Below are 18,683 nucleotides of genomic sequence, written 5' to 3'. Positions count from 1 at the left end.
TGAATAATAGCTAACAGGACTAGCATTCGCTCCTGCTTGAAAAGCATGACACTTTTAAAATTCTTCACAGAAAAGTTATTGTTATACCATTAAGTGTTTATCATGAGGAGGTTGAGCCATTTATGTGAATTTTATAGCTTCTAGCACTGAGAATAGTGTCACATTTTAGGTTAGCCTGCTTACTTTGAGTAGTCATAGTTTTTGATTTGCCCAGCCAGGACAGCATTTTCACCCCAACTTCTGGGCCTGAATGGAAAACTTAAAGAATTGAGATTAGAATATATGTACTGCATCATAAGTAAAAACCACTCATAATTATAACCAGAGGTGGGTAGAGAGTGGAACCCAAATTAAGTAAATTGTGTTGCTAAGGTTCTATAAACAACACTAACTGTAGAGTTGTCTCATCCTCTTTCTGCTATCTTCCTAGGAGAAAGGGCAGTCTTAAAGGTGACCTGCAAAAGAAACTATTGTTGCCCTGTATTGAATTCTTATGATATATAACTGTGGCTCAAAATTGTTGATCTCTTCAAAAACAAATCTGCTTGTTTTTTTCCCACTGGAAATATCAGACCTGTTTCTGCAGTCACTTTCACCAATGCCAAGTGAATATAAACACTGCTTGCTGGTTTGGTAGCTTTTTATAGTCACTCTGCCCTCATTTTTCTCTGGTGTACATAATGGCACAAGGTGGCTTACAATGGAGAATCAGACCACTCACGTCTTAGATTCATTACCTTTTGCTGGAAGACTGAAGCAAAGACATACTTTATAGGCTGCCACTGGAGCCATAACTTTCCCAGCTTTCAGCTGAGGAAGGAGAAGAGGATTGGTTGAGTCTGGCTGTTTTTAAGTCATTTGCATGTTTAACCCAACTCTAACATTTAAAACAATATCAAAATAAACTGTTTCGTTCCTCCTCTAAACCTTTGGCTCTCTGAAATTACAACTCAGCTCTTCTGCCCTCATAGGGCTTGCTAGATAGCCCAGCTCCCGCTTTCAATGCTTGAGTATACTCTATGTGCCTGTGGGTGGGTGAGGGACAGCTACCAAAATGTGACCCGCCCTATGTCCTTTCAACTTGGATATAATGTCCCTGTAGCAGGTTTTCTGCCACGCAGGAAAGGGAAACATGTGGCATAGGCAGATCTTCACTTCTCCCACCATGTTCTAAGTCTCTCTGGCCAGGATCCACGAGTGCAGCCCTCTGTGTTGGGGAAGAGATGGGCGTATGGGCACCCAATGTTCATAACTGAGGAGCTTAGTCTTCCTTCGGCAGTAAAGGGCGCCAGAGGCATGTGCTGAGGAGACAGCTGTTCTTTTAAGATCAGCTTAATTTTAAACTCTGTACATCTTCTACACTACAGCAGCCTGCGTTCACTGTTGAAATGAGGGGATGCACCACAGAGAATGCTGCAGTGTGGAAACCAGAGAGGCACATCAAGTTCAGTTCTTATTGGCATTTAAACCCGACTATAATAATTATAAATTAAACTAACATGTAAAAAAGTACAAGCAGTGCTCAGGAGGATGAACTACCAATTAAAGGGCACTACTCACTCATTTGTGCAACCAGGAAATACCAAGAGAATAGTGGGGGTAAAAATGCACCATGTAATGTTGTGTTGATTTGTTAGAGTAGTGACCAGAGGCCCCAGTCTGGATGTGGGGGGAGCACTGTGCCAGATACTTTGCAAATACAAAGAAGTCACTCCCTACCCATTGGAGCCTACCATCAAGAAAATAAGCAACATATGGATGGTGCATAAGAGGAATAAATCAAATAACTATTTTATGTTAGTGTATTGGAAGGGTTGTTAAAGCTTGAATCTTTATAGGGTCTGCTTGGGGTGGGCACTCCACCCCCTAAATTTTGGCACTTTTAAGATGTCCCCATTTGGGCACTCAAAATTTGAAACACCCCAAGTCACTGAGCATGTTTGGAAAACATGACCCATAACTATGAAAATGAATGTTTGATTCTAATCCATCTTCCAAATGAAAATGGACTTTAACTTTTGTTTTCATGTTCAGATTCTGCTGCTGTGAATTGAAGAGTTGGAGCGCCTCATTAACGGGAAAATCAATAGCCATTTGGCCCAGTCAGGCTGTCCAGTTTGTACTGTAAACAGCCAGGCATATGCAATCCCAATAAATGCCCCACACTTATGATCTGTTTAATTTATTTTCCCTTTTTTCAACAAACCCACATTTCCAATCACTGTTTAAGCATTCAAATAAATAGGATCCAATATCAAATTGTACAATAAGAGAATAAAATACAAATCCGCATTGTGGGGCTCACGGCATACTACAGCAACGTTAGAGTTATCCACTCTTTTTTAAAATTAGTTTTGAGAGCTTGATCTTGTGATGTGTTGTGTGCCCTCCTGCACAACTGAAGTTGGGTGCTGCTTTGACACTGACTTAAAAGGGGCATGTTGACACCAGTTGGGGATTCGGTGCCAATAGAGCACCCAGGACTTTGCAGAATCCTGCCCTGAACTTGGAGATACCTGTAGATTCCACTTGGAATCTTCGAATTCCACTTCAAATCCCTCATCTACACCAGGGAAACCTGTGAACAAAAATTCCCAACATTACTAACAATGGATTGACTGAAATGGTGTTAACTTTGAGAGCCTTAGCACTGGATGTGTTGTTGGGTGCTGGCAGAATTTGTTTTGAATCTTGTCAATTAGACTTGCTCCAAGCTGGACTAGAAATAGAATTTCAAGTGAGACAGGTTCTTGACATTAAGTGCATTAGTAATCCTTGGGGTTGTATACGTATTATAGTAGCAATTTTCATCTGAGTGGCATTGCAACATGGCATATGGCGTCACAGTGCCACATGACCCCATGTGCCATGTCACAATGTGCAGAGCGGGGAGCTGGGCCCAGCTTCGCGGGACAGGAGCTTCCACTGTGGAGTAATTGCAGGGCAGGCTCGCTCTCCAGCCTGATGTGAAAATTTGTGTAATATGTCTCCTTTTGTCAATAACATAATATACTTGAACAGCATTGCCAATTGCCATGATAAGTCCCCATGGTGCAAAAAAAAAAAAAAAAAATTGCTTAGCAGCTCCATAGTCTGTATTATCAGAGTTTGGTCAACTTGGTGATTTGTTTTCTGTTGGTTGCCATCATCACTTGGTACAAAGACACCCCACCTCCATGCTACTTTCTAGGTTTTATGCCTGACTCCACTGCTATTGAAGTCACTGACTTCAACAGGAGCAATCCCTTCATATTTGCGTAAACAGCAGAAGTATAATTGACAACAAACTTAAATGCATTGGATTGCAATGTTTTGATATTTGGTAAAGCTTCACAGAATATTTAGTAAAGCTTCACAGAATTGTTGGCAAGAACACGTTTTAATGAAAGACTTCCTCTCTCCTTGTTTCTTTTTCTTATTTTTTGGAACACATGGTTAACGTATGAACTACATAAGCATTCCGGGTCACACTGCAATATTGGTTTTAGTCAAATTTTAGTGGAGTCTGTTTTAAATGCCATACTTTTGAATGTTGTTATAACATGCCATTTGAAATAAAAATCCAAAAATATAAAAGCTAAAAAGAAAAATTACTTTGACAGACGTGATAAACTTTAGGAAAGCTACTGAAGCAGTTCATTGGCATTTTAAAAAAATTAAAACCGAATGTTAAATAAAATGAATGCAGGATCCTTCTGCATGGATGAAAAGATAGGTCCTTTTATTCAAAAGGGCAATTCTGACTGTTCTACTGCAAACAATTCCCCCTTTTAAATATACTGTGATAGGATTTAAGGCTTAAGCATTCTAGATTAACTGCGAGTGGGACTGAAAAGGGGGCTCTGTGAAAGCATTATGAGTGTTGCATGACTGAGGGATGGGCAAGAGGCTTTGTGTAGCAGGAGACTGTTATGCGTGGTGCCAGGGGCTCTGTAAAAAGGGCTGGGGGTGATCAATGCCCCAGGAGAGCTGGTGGGTTCTGGGAAGATGCAAGGGATTAAGGGGAGAAGGATGTTTGGGGCTGCAGGAGGCAGGCTGGTGGGTGCCTGAGAGAGGTGGGACATGCAGGGTGCTGGGTGGTTCTGGGTGGCTAGGGGGATGCAAAGGGCTGAGGCAGTGGGTGCTGTGGGGGTTCTGTAGGTGCCCATGGGGGGGCTGGGTCATCCCCTGCCCCTTATTAGCTCCCCCACTGTCCCTAAGCGTGTGAGTGGAGTTCAGCTCTGCCCTCTCTCTTTAGTAGGGGATTTCCCCTTTCCTGTTGCACTTGGCCAGTCTCTGGCTTGCAAAACGCGGCTCTGCCCGGGGTCCTGCCCCAGGGGAGGGGTCACTTGGAGCAGAACATTCAGCTCCCTTCGCCCCCGCTCAGGCGCTGCGGTTGCGTTGCGCGCTGCCGCCGCCAGGGGCCGCCTCCCGCGCACCATGGCCCCGCCCCGAGCGCCTGGTCCCAGCCCCGTGCGGCCACTAGGGGGCGCGGCTTGTCCCACCCGGGCTGGCTCAGGCGGCGGCGATGGCCTCGGCCGAGCGGTACGGGGCTCTGCGCAGGGCAGAGCTGAGGCTGGACTATCTCCACGCCAACTCGTGAGTGGCTCTTCCAGGCGGGCGCAGAGAGTGTCCGGCTCCCGCTGTGCCTGGTGCACGCCGGGGCCCCCCGCTGGTCACAGCAGCATGGGGCACTGCGGGTGGGAAGACCGCGGCGCTGGTGTGTTGGGGGCAGCAGCAGTGGCAGAAGGCATGAGCACCTGGGTAGCGTGGTGGGTGCATGCCCTGTGCTTACAGGCTCAAGCAGCGGTAAAGGGCTGTGCCATCTGGGTGTGTGCTTGGGCTGCTGAGTCATACACTCAGGTTTCCCTAAATAAACGGGTCTATTCTCTTTAGAAGGATAATACTAAACCCACCCCACTCCCCCTCGGGCCCAAGCCCCTTACACTCTCCAGCTCGCTTTGCAAGGGAAACTTTCCATCTGTTGTTGTTGTTGTAAAAGCAGTTCCTACCCAAGTGCTGGCAATTCCCTTTCAACAACATAGGGAATGTCTTTTAAAATAAACCTCTGTTGTCTCCACCAAGTCTGTAACAACTGCTTGCAACTGTAGCTCTCAAAGAGCTTTAAAAAGGTAGGTATGTCATTTCTCAGGTAGGGAAACCGAGGCATGGGGGTTAAAGCGTATATTTTCAAAAACATTTGCTACTTCTGGGTACTTAATTTTCTGCCCCAGAGTTCGGCTTTGTACTTTTCCTGAAGCATTGAGCATCAGCAACTGAAGGCAAGGGGAATTGCCAGCATCTAAGCACCCCAAAATATCAAGCATTTAAGGTCATTTGGATTGAGTGACTTGTCCAAGGGACATACATCAATTTGATAGCTAAATTAGTAACAGAACTATACCCCTCTGACTCCCACCTCTATGCTCAGTCCATTTGACTGTAGCTTCCTGAGTTCAATAAAAGTTGGTTGTGGGGAGGAAAAGTTAGCTGGTCTTTCTGTGCGAAAAGCTGAAGAAATCTGGAAAATGTTAAGAAGCCTCTGATGTGTTCCTATCTGAGGTGCTTTCTTTTCCTGTTTATTTTGTCTCCCACGCTTGCACCACCACTGCAGCTCTAGTGGCAGTAGCAGCCATCGCTGCTGCCTGCAGGAGACTGAATCAGCACAGGTCACGAACTAATGTACACTGGCTGCTGCTGTCTTAACTATTGTCTTCTAATCTTGCTAAGACATAGCCAACAGTTTTACACGCTGGCAGCTAGTCTATACTAGTGCTCCCTTGAATGGGTTAGGTGACAGTGGCCTGTGGCAAAAAATGCTAAGGTTATTGGAGTCCCAGGTTGCATCTGCACTAGAAAATGCTACACACATTTTTCCCGCCTTTGTGCCAACAATGACGTAAGCACTGTTGTTGTACATAGTGCTTGGGTGGCTTAAAAAACTCTCTTTCAGAAAGGGCTTGGGCTCTGCCTAGTCTAGCACTTACGTTACTGCTTGCACTGGTGTGGCTGCACAGTTGCTGGAACATGTGTGCAAAGTAAAAGTAGTTTAGTTAGGACAAGAAGTAATGATTTTTATTACCACTTAAATAACCTTTTGGGTGGGAATTGAAGGATATTGTTCCTTACATAAAAGAGCAGAGTTTAAACCCTTTCTCAAGAGTCTTGTGTTGCTGTCATGTTCCATTTTTGTAGCTCAAAAGTTTGAGATGTACAAATAAACAATACACCTCTACCCCGATATAACGCTGTCCTTGGGAGCCAAAAAATCTTACCGCGTTATAGGTGAAACTGCGTTATATCAAACTTGCTTTGATCCGCTGGAGTGCGCAGCCCCGCCCCACCGGAGCACTGCTTTACCGTGTTATATTCGAATTCGTGTTATATAGGGTCGCGTTATATCGGGGTAGAGGTGTACTTGAATTTCAGATGCTCTTTTAATGTTAGAATAATGCTCTGCCAAAAATTCTTCATTGAGAGTATAGGATTTTGAGGACAAGCTTTAGTCTATAATGTGTCTCTTTATAAATCCCAATAATAAAACTTGAAAATACAGTGTTAAAATTAAAAGTCTCACAAGTTCTGTAACTAGAGCACCATTAGTATTCTTGCAGGTAGCAGTGGGCATTATCAGCTGTTGGTGTGATTTACAGCACAGTTGTATTTAACACAGTTGAGCTAAATCCCTAATTCTGTGGAGAATGCCACCTGCCTTTGAGTCAGTCTGTTAATCTGTCTCCCATCCTCCTGCTCCTGTACCTTAAATCACCTGCTGTTGCTGAATGCAGGATGAATTGATCCTTATGTGCAAGTTTTTATCCCCGGATGCACAATTGCCCAGATGCATTGTTGGGGCAGTAGGGGTGGCAGAAGCACCACAGATTGACCACAGCTGGAGGTAGGACCATGAATGGGTCTTGTGCTCCTGAGTTGGACAAGGAATCCTCTGAATTAGATGTCTGGCTGGTGGATCTTGATCACATGATCAGGGTCTGACTGATTGCTATATATGGGCTAAGGAAGGGATTTCTCCCGGGTCATATTGGTAAGGACCTTGGAGGACCTTCCTCTGCAGCAAGGGGAATAGATTGCTGTTGGGATCATCTAGACATAACTCACCAAATCAGTTCCTTGCTATTGCAGGGGTCTTTGGCATTAGTAGCACCTCAGTCTTTCTTGTTCTCTGCCAGTGGCACACAACAGTTTAGATGCCTGAGGACGAAAGTGCTTAGTTTAACTAAAGTTATTGGGCTCAGTGTGGGGTATCTGGTGTAATTTAATGGCCTGTGATATACAGGAAGTAAGCCTAGTTCAGTATTTTCACCCTTTTTTCATTGGTGGGCCCCTAAAATTTTTTGAATGGCGGTGCGGACTCCTTTGGAAATCTTAGACATAGTCTGTGCCCCCCAGGGGTCTGCAGACCACAGGTTGAAATTCACTGGTCTCGATGATCTAGTGATCTGTTCTGACCTTGAACTATCTGAAAATATGAAATTGAATCCTCAGTCCTTGGGGAGATACAGCCTGATTTTAAATCTCATCAGAATAGTAAATAGAGAGTAAACGCACTGGGAATGGAGTTACACTGTTGTGAGACCAGAACTAGGCTCAAGAATATTGATGTCTATATCGTTCTTAATAGGTCATAGCATCACAGGGAGCTTGTGTTGCTACTTGCCAGCGCCACAAAATGAAATTAGCTTTTTCTACCAACTTAAAAAAAAATCCATAGGGTACAATTTTTTTTTGGCTTATATCGTAACAGAAAACAAGCCCTTTTAACTGCTTCACCACTAGGGTAGTAAAAATGTTCTGATGTGTAACACGCATAATTAGAGAATGCAATATACATAACAGGTTAAAGTGCAGAGTGACCAGCATATTCAGTTTTTAGAAATCTTTACCACTAACCTTCACAATAGTATGTGTGTATTTGAATCTTAAGTTAAAAGCTGCTTTCATAGAATTTCATGTGTTTCAGTGTCAGGAACTGAACATATCACTTATGTAGATTCCATAATACACAGATGCTTGATTTGGTATTACCAATTGCTTGTAGGTTTTAACCAACTTTTACCTTTATTTTAGCACCACTCACAACTTTCTCTTTGGAGCGATTGCTGAACTGATTGACAACGCCCGGTAAATATTATACTTGTAGAACCCAAGTTCTGTTATTTATGGGTTTAAATGTTTAGCAAGGCTGACTCTGCCAGTGAGAGGTGGGGAAATGTTTCCACGAGTGGAAGTGATAAAGTAATTTTCAGGGTTGCCTGACACCTTGTCTATACTACAACTATTTTGCTAGTTTGTCTATCTCAGCATAGCCTCCTAGTGTCAATGCTGTAACATAGACATGGCCTAAATTACATACAAGTGTACCATGGAACATTATCTCAGTGAAACCAGGGCCGACACTTCCACTAGGTGACCCTAGGCGTTCGCCTAGGGTGGCAGGATTTGGTGGGCGGCATTTTGCCGTCCTTGGCGGAAATGTGGCGACGGAGGGTCCTTCCGCTCCGGGTCTTCGGCGGAAATTCGGCGGCGGGTCCTTCACTTGCTCCGGGACCCGCTGCCGAAGTGCCCCGAAGACGTGGAGCGGAAGGACCCCCGCCGCCGAATGCTCAGAGGAGGAGCGCTGCTGCCTAGGGCGGCAAAAACCCTGGCGCCGCTCCTGAGTGAAACAGTACTTGTCCTACTTCAGCTTTAATTGTTCTTCATTAATTGAAGTTATGAAGCATTTTAAAGCACTGATTCTGAGAGGCCGGGTGCCCTCACTGGAATTTGAGGTCACTGAGCATTTCGTAGGGCTGGTCCCTCAAATATTAGGCCTACAGTGTGTCTCACTAGCAAATCATGGTAACTTTAATGATTGAATGTAATCATAAAAGGTCTGATTCTGCAAACTAAATGTATAATTACTGATCACAGTAGCAAACGCTATGCTCAGTGTTTGAAGGCTTGGGTGCAAAGACTACATATAAGGTGACAAAAACAAGTAAGTTCAGACTTAGGTGTGTTAAGGAGGATTTGGCTGCAGGCCTGTTGTGTAGGCCTCACTGCATACGTGTTCTCTCAAGTGGGTTAATGCTGGGGTGGTGTTACATATGCTGAGGTCAGGCCTTTACTCAAAAGTTAAATTGACAGCTGTACTGCTCAGGGGTGTGAAAAACCCACGCCCTGAGTGATGTAGTTAACCGGTTTAACCCCTAGTGTAGACTGTGCTAGGCTTGATGGAAGAATTCTCCTGTTGAACTAGCTACAACCCCTTGGGGAGGTGGATTAAGTAGACCAATGGGAAAACCCCTCCCATCACTGCAGTGAGTATCTACACTGAAGCGCGACAGCGGCACAGCTGCAGCATTTCAAGTGTAGACAAGCCCAGTGTGGTTAATAGTAAATTGACGCATGAGGAGCCCCCTTTATGCTGTACCCATTCATCTGCTTTCTTTGTACCTCTTCCCCTTTTTCTTTACCCTTCTTTATGCTCTCCCTTCCCATAATATAGAGAGTTTCCAATATGCCCTAGCCCCTAGGGCACATCTGCTAGTTAATGTTGACTGGACTCAGGTCTTGGAAATGGCTGTCCAACACACTCTGAGGAGATACTTGTGATTGGCTGTAGTTTTGCTAGCTGCAGGGACCCCAAAGTATCAACTGACTAAAACATTTTTATTGTGCACACATACAGTTTCATTTTAAGAGTTTAGTTGTTTTAAATAGGTCTAATTCTTTCAAGTATGCAAAATGATTAGTCACGCTGTGCGTGACTCACTAACTGGAAAAGTATTTCATAATGCAAAGCTGGTTTTTGTAGTTTGTGCCAAAATGTTCAAACATGGAGAAACTGAATTTTTAAACTTTCCTTTAACTTAGTAACTTTGATTGTAGCTAAAAATAAAATAGCTCCCAGGATAATGCTAGGTCTTCAGTGTGCTACCAGTTTAACTACTACCAGTTTTCAATGCACAGTTTTCCTGTTATCTTCAAGTTGGAAAATAGCGGTTGTATGGGAAGGGTCATTTCAACCCTTTAAATTATTCTCCATTGTTCAGGTGGCAAGAACTAGAATGTCAGACCCTGTTTCTGTTATGAAGCATTTTTAAAATAGAAAAGATAGCTGCTTGGTTAGACTCATTAAGCTAAATCCAGTAAGAATAACTCTTCAAGTACCAAGAAAAATCTTGGCTGGCAGAAAAATCTTGACATGTCCTTTCAACCAGTGCAATAGAATTTTGCTAATTAAAATGAAAGTTTGGGAGATATATTTCTGATTAATGAATTTTGCCAGCTAGTCATTAGGTAAAGGTACATGATGAGCAAGCAATGACTCATCACAAAATGTGCTTCGTTGATTGACATGACTAGTGTAGGTAAGTTTTAGTTCTTTATGATTCTCCATAGCATTTTAATAAATGTTTCTAGTATTTTTAGTAATATGAAGCCTTAGGAACTCTCTATTAAATACTTCCTAGTAAATAGAGAGAGGTGACCATTTTATTTTGCATGTGAGTTAAAGGCTTAACCAAGTTCTCCTGTACTTGTGGAAAAACTAATTTTCCATGGATATTTTGCATTGCATCTAGTCTCTTGAAGATTCTATGTGGGACAAGTACAGAAAAGTTATTGGGCCAAGATTTGTCTCTTCCCTTTGCTACTGCAGACTTCTGATCCCTGTAAAATTACTGGCATAATTCTCCTACATGACCCAGTAGTGAAATCTGAATCTTATCTCTGCCATCAGTGAGATGCTGTGGAAAGATTTGTGACAGATTCAGCTATATCACTTCATTAAAGGATCAGATAAGAGGAGGTAACTTTGACAGGAAATGGGTGTTTGATGCCAAACTAACTCTCTAAAATCCATTATTAACCATTTTGGTCTGAAATGTGGAATTTCTTCCAGATCAGTAGCTCTGAGGTGTTAATAGAAATAGGTGAGTAACTGACAAACTATCAACATTTAAGTATCAGGGGGGTAGCCGTGTTAGTCTGTATCTACAAAAACAACAAGGAGTCTGGTGGCACCTTAAAGACTAACAGATTTATTTGGGCATAAGCTTTCGTGGGTAAAAACCTCACTTCTTCAACATTTAAGGCACTCGATGATCTTCGAATCATGCCTTCTTTTCTGTGCTAGACCTTGTCACCAAGATTCCCATTAGCTGGTGCTCTGAGTCTCTGACCTACCTTAATTGGAGTGTTTGGGTTTGAAACAAATCACAGATAGTAATATGAGAATCATGATTGTTGCATATAAGCATCAGGAACATTTAATTGTTTTTTTCTTCACTGTCCCTGACTTGTTTAAGCTTCCTGACCTTCCCCATGCCTCACTAGCACTCTTGACTTCATTTCTTCTGAAAGAGCTTCCATTCTAAAACTTGCTAATTCTTAATCCTTTTATTGTCTCTTTTGGTATCAACCATAGCTGCTGATATGACAGCTTTCTCCAATATGTATGTGAACTAAATGGCTTGGATAAAGGCCAAGGAACATCTTGTCTCCTGGAGGGTTGTAGTAAACAAATATTGCATTAAGGCCTTGCTTTAGGCATTTTTACTTTGAAAGACAGCTGAATTCTATAAAGCTTGAGAAGGACACGTGAGAATCGTTGCTCTGGGCCATTTTCATCTGCTGTGGGCCCTTCAGCATCCCGGTAGCTTGCTACAAATGGCTTTGAAGTTAAAATTACATCTCTTTGTGGAATGATTCTGTCCCAGTCCTGTTGATGACTTATTAAAGGTGAAATCCAAAACTTTTTGCTAAGGCTTGAGTTCGGGGATCTTTGTTTCCTTTGGAACAGTCAGTAGCATTGCAGTCTCACGTGGTAACCTAGGGGGAACACAGCTATCTCCTCTGCTTTAGGTGTTAGTGGTGCCATCCACTGTTATAGGGGAAATCCAACAACCTGCTCCTGGAACTTTTCAGGCAAGTAAGAGCATAATTCTGGATTCCTTATATTACTTCAGCTCTCATTGGAGGCAAAAGATTTGGGTAGGCAAAGAATGCAGGATTGGGCTCTAAAGGAGAAAGTGACTTTTCTCCACTTTGAATCTAACTTTTATTTACAGTTTCAAATGGATATAATTTTCTTGACTGCAAATTAATAATTTTAAGTCTACACACACTGAGTGCCAGTAACATGATCTCCTCTACTAAGTTACCACACTGTAGTATGAGATAAATATTTCTTTAAGTGTAATGGATTACTGTAATGTCTCAGATACTTCAGCAGCAACTGTTAGTAGAGGGCTTGTTATTGTTGTCCAAATGACTCGTTGTGTGGTGTTGGTATAACCAAAGGGTGCTATGCACAGATAGAAAAGAGACCATCTTTCATGTAAGGGCTTACAATCTAAAGATGAGGAAACGTACAAGCATATGAGCCTGGTGAAGAATTGGTACAGCTTTGTTAGTCACATGTATTCTCTTTTTTATTTTTTTTTTCTCTGTGGGCAGAGGAAGGTAATTTTGTACTTTTTTGTTTTCAGAGATGCAGGAGCCACCAGACTTGACATATTTACTGGTAAGTGCCGTAAAAATAGTTAAAGGGGGTGATGCCAGTTGTCAGCAAGAGGCATATCAAGAGGGCATTGGTCTGCATCTGATTCCTCAGTGGCAGGTGTCTGCCTGCACGCTATCATGGTAGTTGAAAATTTGGCTTTGGAAATATCAGGTGATGGGGTTTCCATTTCCCTTGGGAAATCATCCCACAAATAAATGGATGTTGCCTTTCAGGAGGCTTGTTTAACTGTCTTTACCTATTTCTTTCAATGGCTGGGGTACAGAATGTATAATGCTTCTGCATGCTTAAGAGTATTATTGGCAGCATCAATGAACAAAGGAATGCAGAAGTAGTTCAGCTTTCTTGTAAAATCGGGTTTTAGTATTTTCAGCAGGGCTGTTCAGTGGAGATATATAAGTAGCTAAAAAAAAATTCACTGTTTCTTCTCTCTTTTTTTCTAATTTTATTCTGGTGAAACATCTATTTTGCAAAGCTGAGCTCTCACTGACATTTGTATTGTTTGGCCAGCTAATCCTACTGAAAGCTGGAGCAGAGCTGGCCTAATCCCTTTGCCCCACTGAGCTTCAGACTAGCCAGATTCCCACCATAAAGCTTCCCTTATGGGATGCTGAGATGTCTCATGCTGGTTTCTACCCCTTGTTTCTACCTGTTTTTCAAGTTGCATCTTTCACTTCGCGTGCCTCTGAGACCTCCAGCTGAGATATTGAACAGACATCAAGACTTGCACAGCTCTCTTTCTTTAGCTAAGTCAGGTTGGAAAGTGGTGTCCTGACAAGTTGCTTTTTTGCAGAACTTAGAACACAAAAAATAAAATATATTAATACTTACAAACCACTGGGTTTAGGTTACAGAAAATTAGAAGTATAGTAAAACAGCAGTTTGTCGTTTTATTGTTTCTCTTCTTTGCTGAAAAATGTCTTGTGTGAGCTTTTGGTATCAGTTACTGGGATCAACTGGCAATCCAGACCAGTGAGGGGTTGTGTCACCACTTGTCCTGCAGCCCTGTGCCTTACAATGCTTTGCTACTATAGCTCCTAGCTGAGATGCTCACAACCAGCCTACAAGTGTGCAGGTCACACCCTGAGTGTCCGTGTGGTAGACAGCCCGGATTCAGCAGCTTTGACCTCAGCAGTACCTCATTCTGGCTTCCACCAGTCTTGTCACAGCCAGCAATGACCCCGGCATACTCCCAGTCCTGAGTTTTCCTGAAACCATGTACTCTATAATGTCCAGACCTTTTCTGGATAGTTCAGAGAAATAAGGTTTGTTTGTTCCTCTAAAGAGACACAAGCACATCACAGTTTATAAACAACTGGGGTAAATACACCCTTCCCTTTAAACACAGCACTGAGTTAGTTTATAGTAAAAAATAAAACAAATTTCTTAACAGTAGGGCATGGGTTAAGTGATGCCAAGTAAAAGGAATAAAGTTAGAGGGTTAAGAGCAAATAAAAGTGAAAACATGCATCTAAACATAAATCTTAATCTAGCAAGGTACAACCTTTGTTCAAGATGGCTTCTCACCTATATTCAGTTTCCAGAGACTTCTACCCCCCTCCCCCACTTAGTGGAAGGACCCATCTTTCTCAGCTTGTAAGCACTCTGTTCCCTTCTCTGTGTAGTGATGGATGCCAAAGATGGCTTCTGTCCTTGCTTAAGTTGAGTTATTGTTTCAAGAGGCAGGAGGACCTCACACTGTTTTTTCCTTCCTGTGACCTTCATTTCCTGTATGGAAGTGGGACATCCATTAATAAATAAATAAATAATTTAATGGAGATATCCTATCTCCTAGAACTGGAAGGGACCTTGAAAGGTCATTGAGTCCAGCCCCCTGCCTTCACTAGCAGGACCAAGTACCAATTTTGCCCCAGATCCCTAGGTGGCCCCCTCAAAGATTGAACTCACAACCCTGGGTTTAGCAGGCTAATGCTCAAACCACTGAGCTATTAGTTTGATCCCACCATACTTAATTTACATAGGATACAGGTAACAGCTGCCTTCTTTCCTGTTTGGCCACAGACTTTAAAGCATAATTTTATGAAGTATCCATATTTCCCTATATAATGTTAATACATTTCACCATGATAATACTCACTAGTGTGTCATTAGCTTTCAGAAAAGACCTCACTCTATACATTTTTATAATACAGTAATATTATATACAGTCAGTTGATTCAATCACTTATCACTTGAGATTCAGACCCCTATGGCTTTATATACCAGTAAACATTTGAAATGATTTCTTCTGAGGGTTATCTCAATGTAAAGTTTATTCAAGTTGTGAGGAAGGCAACATGGAGTCTGGTGGCGAAGGAAGCGCCATGCTTTTTCTTCCCCCACTTGTTATCTTAATAAATTTGTCTACCTAAAACATAAAAATGGACCTTCATCGTCTTTGCGTGACAATCAGGCTAGTCAGAGAATCATATATATATTCCTTTGTCTGGGGCACACCTGTTTACCAATGCCCCCTGACATGCCATAATTCCAGCATACATCCATAACTCTTAATACACACCGCGTACATACAGCACACAAGAATATTAATGATCAGTCAGTTATTAGTTTTCATATGATACTTCACAAGATATATTTTGTACAAAGATTATTACAATTGTGTGTAGGATGTGAATAGAGGGGTTGTTACATCACAATCTCCCTAACCGGCAAATTAGGTTCTACATTTATTACAAACAGGTTTTTCTCTTTTTTCAGTGGATAATGACAAACTGCAAGGGGGATTTATGTTGTGCTTTTTGGATGATGGATGCGGCATGACCCCTAGTAAGTTAATTATAAAGATGCTTAACTGGTTGTTCAAGGGAATAAAATACCAAGTATATAGAGACATTATTTAAAATGATATACACCTCTACCCCGATATAATGCGACCCGATATAATACGAATTCGGATATAACATGGTAAAGCAGTGCTCTGGGGGGGCGGGGCGGGGCTGCTCACTCCGGTGGATCAAAGCAAGTTCGATATAACGCGGTTTCACCTATAACACGGTAAGATTTTTTGGCTCCCGAGGACAGCGTTATATCGAGGTAGAGGTGTATATACTTAATTTACAAGTTTACTTACTGTTTTTAGTATTTTTGCTAGCAGAGTAAATTAGTCCTGAAGTTTTTTTAAACTGTGCATAAAGTGACTGTAAATTTTCTTGGAGAAATGAAATGTAAAATATATGGATTATTACAGAAATATAATTGCCCTGCTTTTAAAGCATAGCACCAACTCACATATCAGAAAATGGTCAGAGTTCCAGGCACAGTATTACCAGTTAATTCACTGATTTCAAACAGACAACCAAACCGTGAAACATTCATTTGTTTTTAGGATCTCTCCCATAAAAGTATGGAGTTTAACACTGATGTCCTAGACAAATTTAAAACCCTGCTATAATTACTTTTTGCCTCCCTGAACTTCCCCTTCAGCTTGCATTGGACGTGGTATTTTTCCCCACTGTGCCTAAACTGTTAAGTGTTGCTATGTTTTGTCAAACTGCTGTATTTCAGTGTTCAATGATGCATTCCTTGCTTATTACAGGAGTTCCTACACTGTGTTTTGTATATAAAAAAAAAACTCTGGGATTGTTCAGAATAAATGGTACAGTAAAAATGTAACATCAGAATCATTTCCACATATCACCATATTTCCAGCCAATAAATAGTGTACTTTCCTGTTCCCTAGGATGGTCACTTAATGAAGCCAGTTTCAGGGGGTCTGCGAGCCCCGGCCCGGTTCCTCCTCCACTCTGGCTGGGCTGAAGCCCAGAGCACAGCCTTGCTGGTCCTTGGAGTTTTTTTAGCATGTTGGTCTCAGAAAGGAAAAGGTTGAGAACCCCTAACTTAAGGCACACTTCAGTGTACATCATAGGCAGCAATCAAAATAAAAATAGTACTTGTTGCTCTGAATTTGTACATGACGTTGTTCCCTTGGTGCAATCAGTTGTCAAGTGTGAATATCACAGTTGGAGGAACAGAAATGATACAGGAAGCACCAGAGATGAATGTGTACTTGATTTATTTTACCTAATTATAAGTCTTTATCTGAGTGGTGCCATTTTGCTTATAAGAAGAGGATCAGTAGATGTTCACTTCCGTATACAATGGATTTTTTGTGTGTGGTCCCAAATAGACAATTTCCCTAAAACTCTAACAAAGGATCTTTATGATGGGACTTACATTGGTTTAAGGAGTGCTGGGTGTAATTCTGTATATTTTGCTATCATATTTTTGCAAAAGTCATGGGGATATTATAATGCTATAGTACTAGGCAACGTTGTGCTACTAGCAGCTCAAGACTTTTCAGATAAAATAACATTGTACCAGTTTGCCATCTAGTGTGTTGCTCCTGCTTCTTTTTTAAGAGTGAATTTATTTTCCTTTAAGTATCCAAACAGCCTTCTATTGACCAAGCGATATTAGTTCATTGATATTATGGCGGTTTCATGCTGCTCCCAAGTAGATAATGGAGAGTCTTGATCTTCAGGTTAGGTTGATACATGCTGTAAATAAACTGTTCCCAGAATGACTATGTCAGATGTTCTTGGAAGTCATCCTTGCTAGTTAATTCTTTGAATGGCATTTGGCATGCCAACTTTCACTGCAAATGGAGAGAGCTACTCAGTACCTACTGCAGCTATCAACTGGTGGATTTCCTTCTTATGTGGGGGGAAAAAAACTATGCAGAAAGCATCTGCAAAGGGGGAGGTACTATTTTTTGGCACAGGAATGTGGATCACAACCTAGCTTCTATTTCAAGCTTGGCCAGAGATCTTATATCATTTTGGGCAAGGCACGTAACTTCTGGTGCTTCAGTTTCCTTATTAAAACGAGCACAGTGCTTACGTCATGTGCTGAGGATCAACTCATTCTTGGTTTTTAAAATGCTTAGTTCTTCCAATGAAACGAGCTATAAATACAAAATAATATCTAATATTTGTTATGATTTAATTGTGGCGTGTACAATTCCAAGACCCTACTGTCATTCCTGAGTTAAGAAGGGAAGGAGTATTAAGATTTGCTATACTTGATCAGACCATTGGTCCATTGAATCTGGTATCCTACTTTTGTCAGCAGTGAGATCCAATTACAGCATTTGTTTGGCTACCTCTGTACTGAGTCAGACAAGCATGGAAACAACTTGTGTCTGATTTATATCTTGCTCCACGGCTAATAACACACATCATAAGATCTCAACAAATCCTGTGCTGTAGCACAAACCAAGTGAATACTCATTTTAAAATCTATGCAGGTTTTTAAAGTTTTCAAGTCCTGATGTTTTCTAATGAGTGTCCTATTTGCATGTTTTAACAATAACAATAAAATTCTATTGCAGAGGAAGCTACTGATCTGATTTATTTTGGAAGGTCTTCTAAGCGGACATCTCTCTCGAGAATGATTGGACGCTATGGCAATGGACTTAAATCGTAAGGGTGTTTTCTAAATCCTAGTGTCTTGAATGTCTCTGCCTCAGTATTTTTTTGTAAGTATGATCCTTAACTCAAAAACTAAATGGAATAATGGAATATAATCCTAGAAAAATCAGTGCTCTATTTGGTCATCTAACAATCTCAATATTTAACTCAGTATTGTTCCTAATAGTGCATACTGAAGCTCCTGATGGTTCTAGTTGTCCAGTTATTTCTAATGTATATTTCAAAAGTGAATATATTCACCATATTTCCCTCTGCTTTCTCTTTTTCTGTAAAGGGAGGGAGAGTTTTGGGAGGGAATTCCAGCCATTTTTAGGCCTGATTCTTGCTAGTTTCAAGGAGGCAAAAATGGTACTTCCTGGTGCTAGCCTGGCCCTGTGTGTCCTAGGGAAGAGTCAGTCTCCTGACAGAGGACAGATGATAGACTGCCACTTCTTAGTGGTTCCACTGGGCAAAGGCAGCAGTATTTGCTGCTGAAGGATCCCCACCAAAAGAAATTACTTGGGGGATATTCTGGATAAGCACTTCCACCTGCCACTCTGGCATTGAAGCTGGCTGACAGAAAGACCTTAGCAGAGAGCAGCTGGTGGAGACCTGCCACCACATCTAGAATTGCTTAAACTTTGGTATGTATTTATTTCTCTGTACAGCTGCTTTGATGCAACATTAAGCAGCGCTGTGCATCCTTTAAAATATGTTGATCACTGATCCATGGCTCTTAGTAGTTGTGT

General features: G+C 41.7%; 1 protein-coding gene across 1 annotated transcript in view; it reads left to right on the top strand.

The window, feature by feature from the left end:
• The first annotated feature begins 4,507 nt into the window (after positions 1–4,507).
• Positions 4,508–18,683, top strand: part of MORC1 (MORC family CW-type zinc finger 1) — a 99,528-nt gene continuing 85,352 nt past the window's right edge. Inside the window, exons 1-5 of the mRNA XM_065423128.1 lie at positions 4,508–4,578; positions 8,068–8,121; positions 12,474–12,508; positions 15,224–15,292; positions 17,856–17,946. Coding sequence (XP_065279200.1) covers positions 4,508–4,578; positions 8,068–8,121; positions 12,474–12,508; positions 15,224–15,292; positions 17,856–17,946 — 320 coding nt within the window. The remainder of the gene's footprint in view (positions 4,579–8,067; positions 8,122–12,473; positions 12,509–15,223; positions 15,293–17,855; positions 17,947–18,683) is intronic.

This window comes from Emys orbicularis, chromosome 1 (genome assembly GCF_028017835.1).
Source record: "Emys orbicularis isolate rEmyOrb1 chromosome 1, rEmyOrb1.hap1, whole genome shotgun sequence".
Lineage (NCBI taxonomy): Eukaryota > Metazoa > Chordata > Testudines > Emydidae > Emys > Emys orbicularis.
Note: the sequence above shows the minus strand (reverse complement) of the source record. Positions and strands in the feature narration are given on the sequence as shown.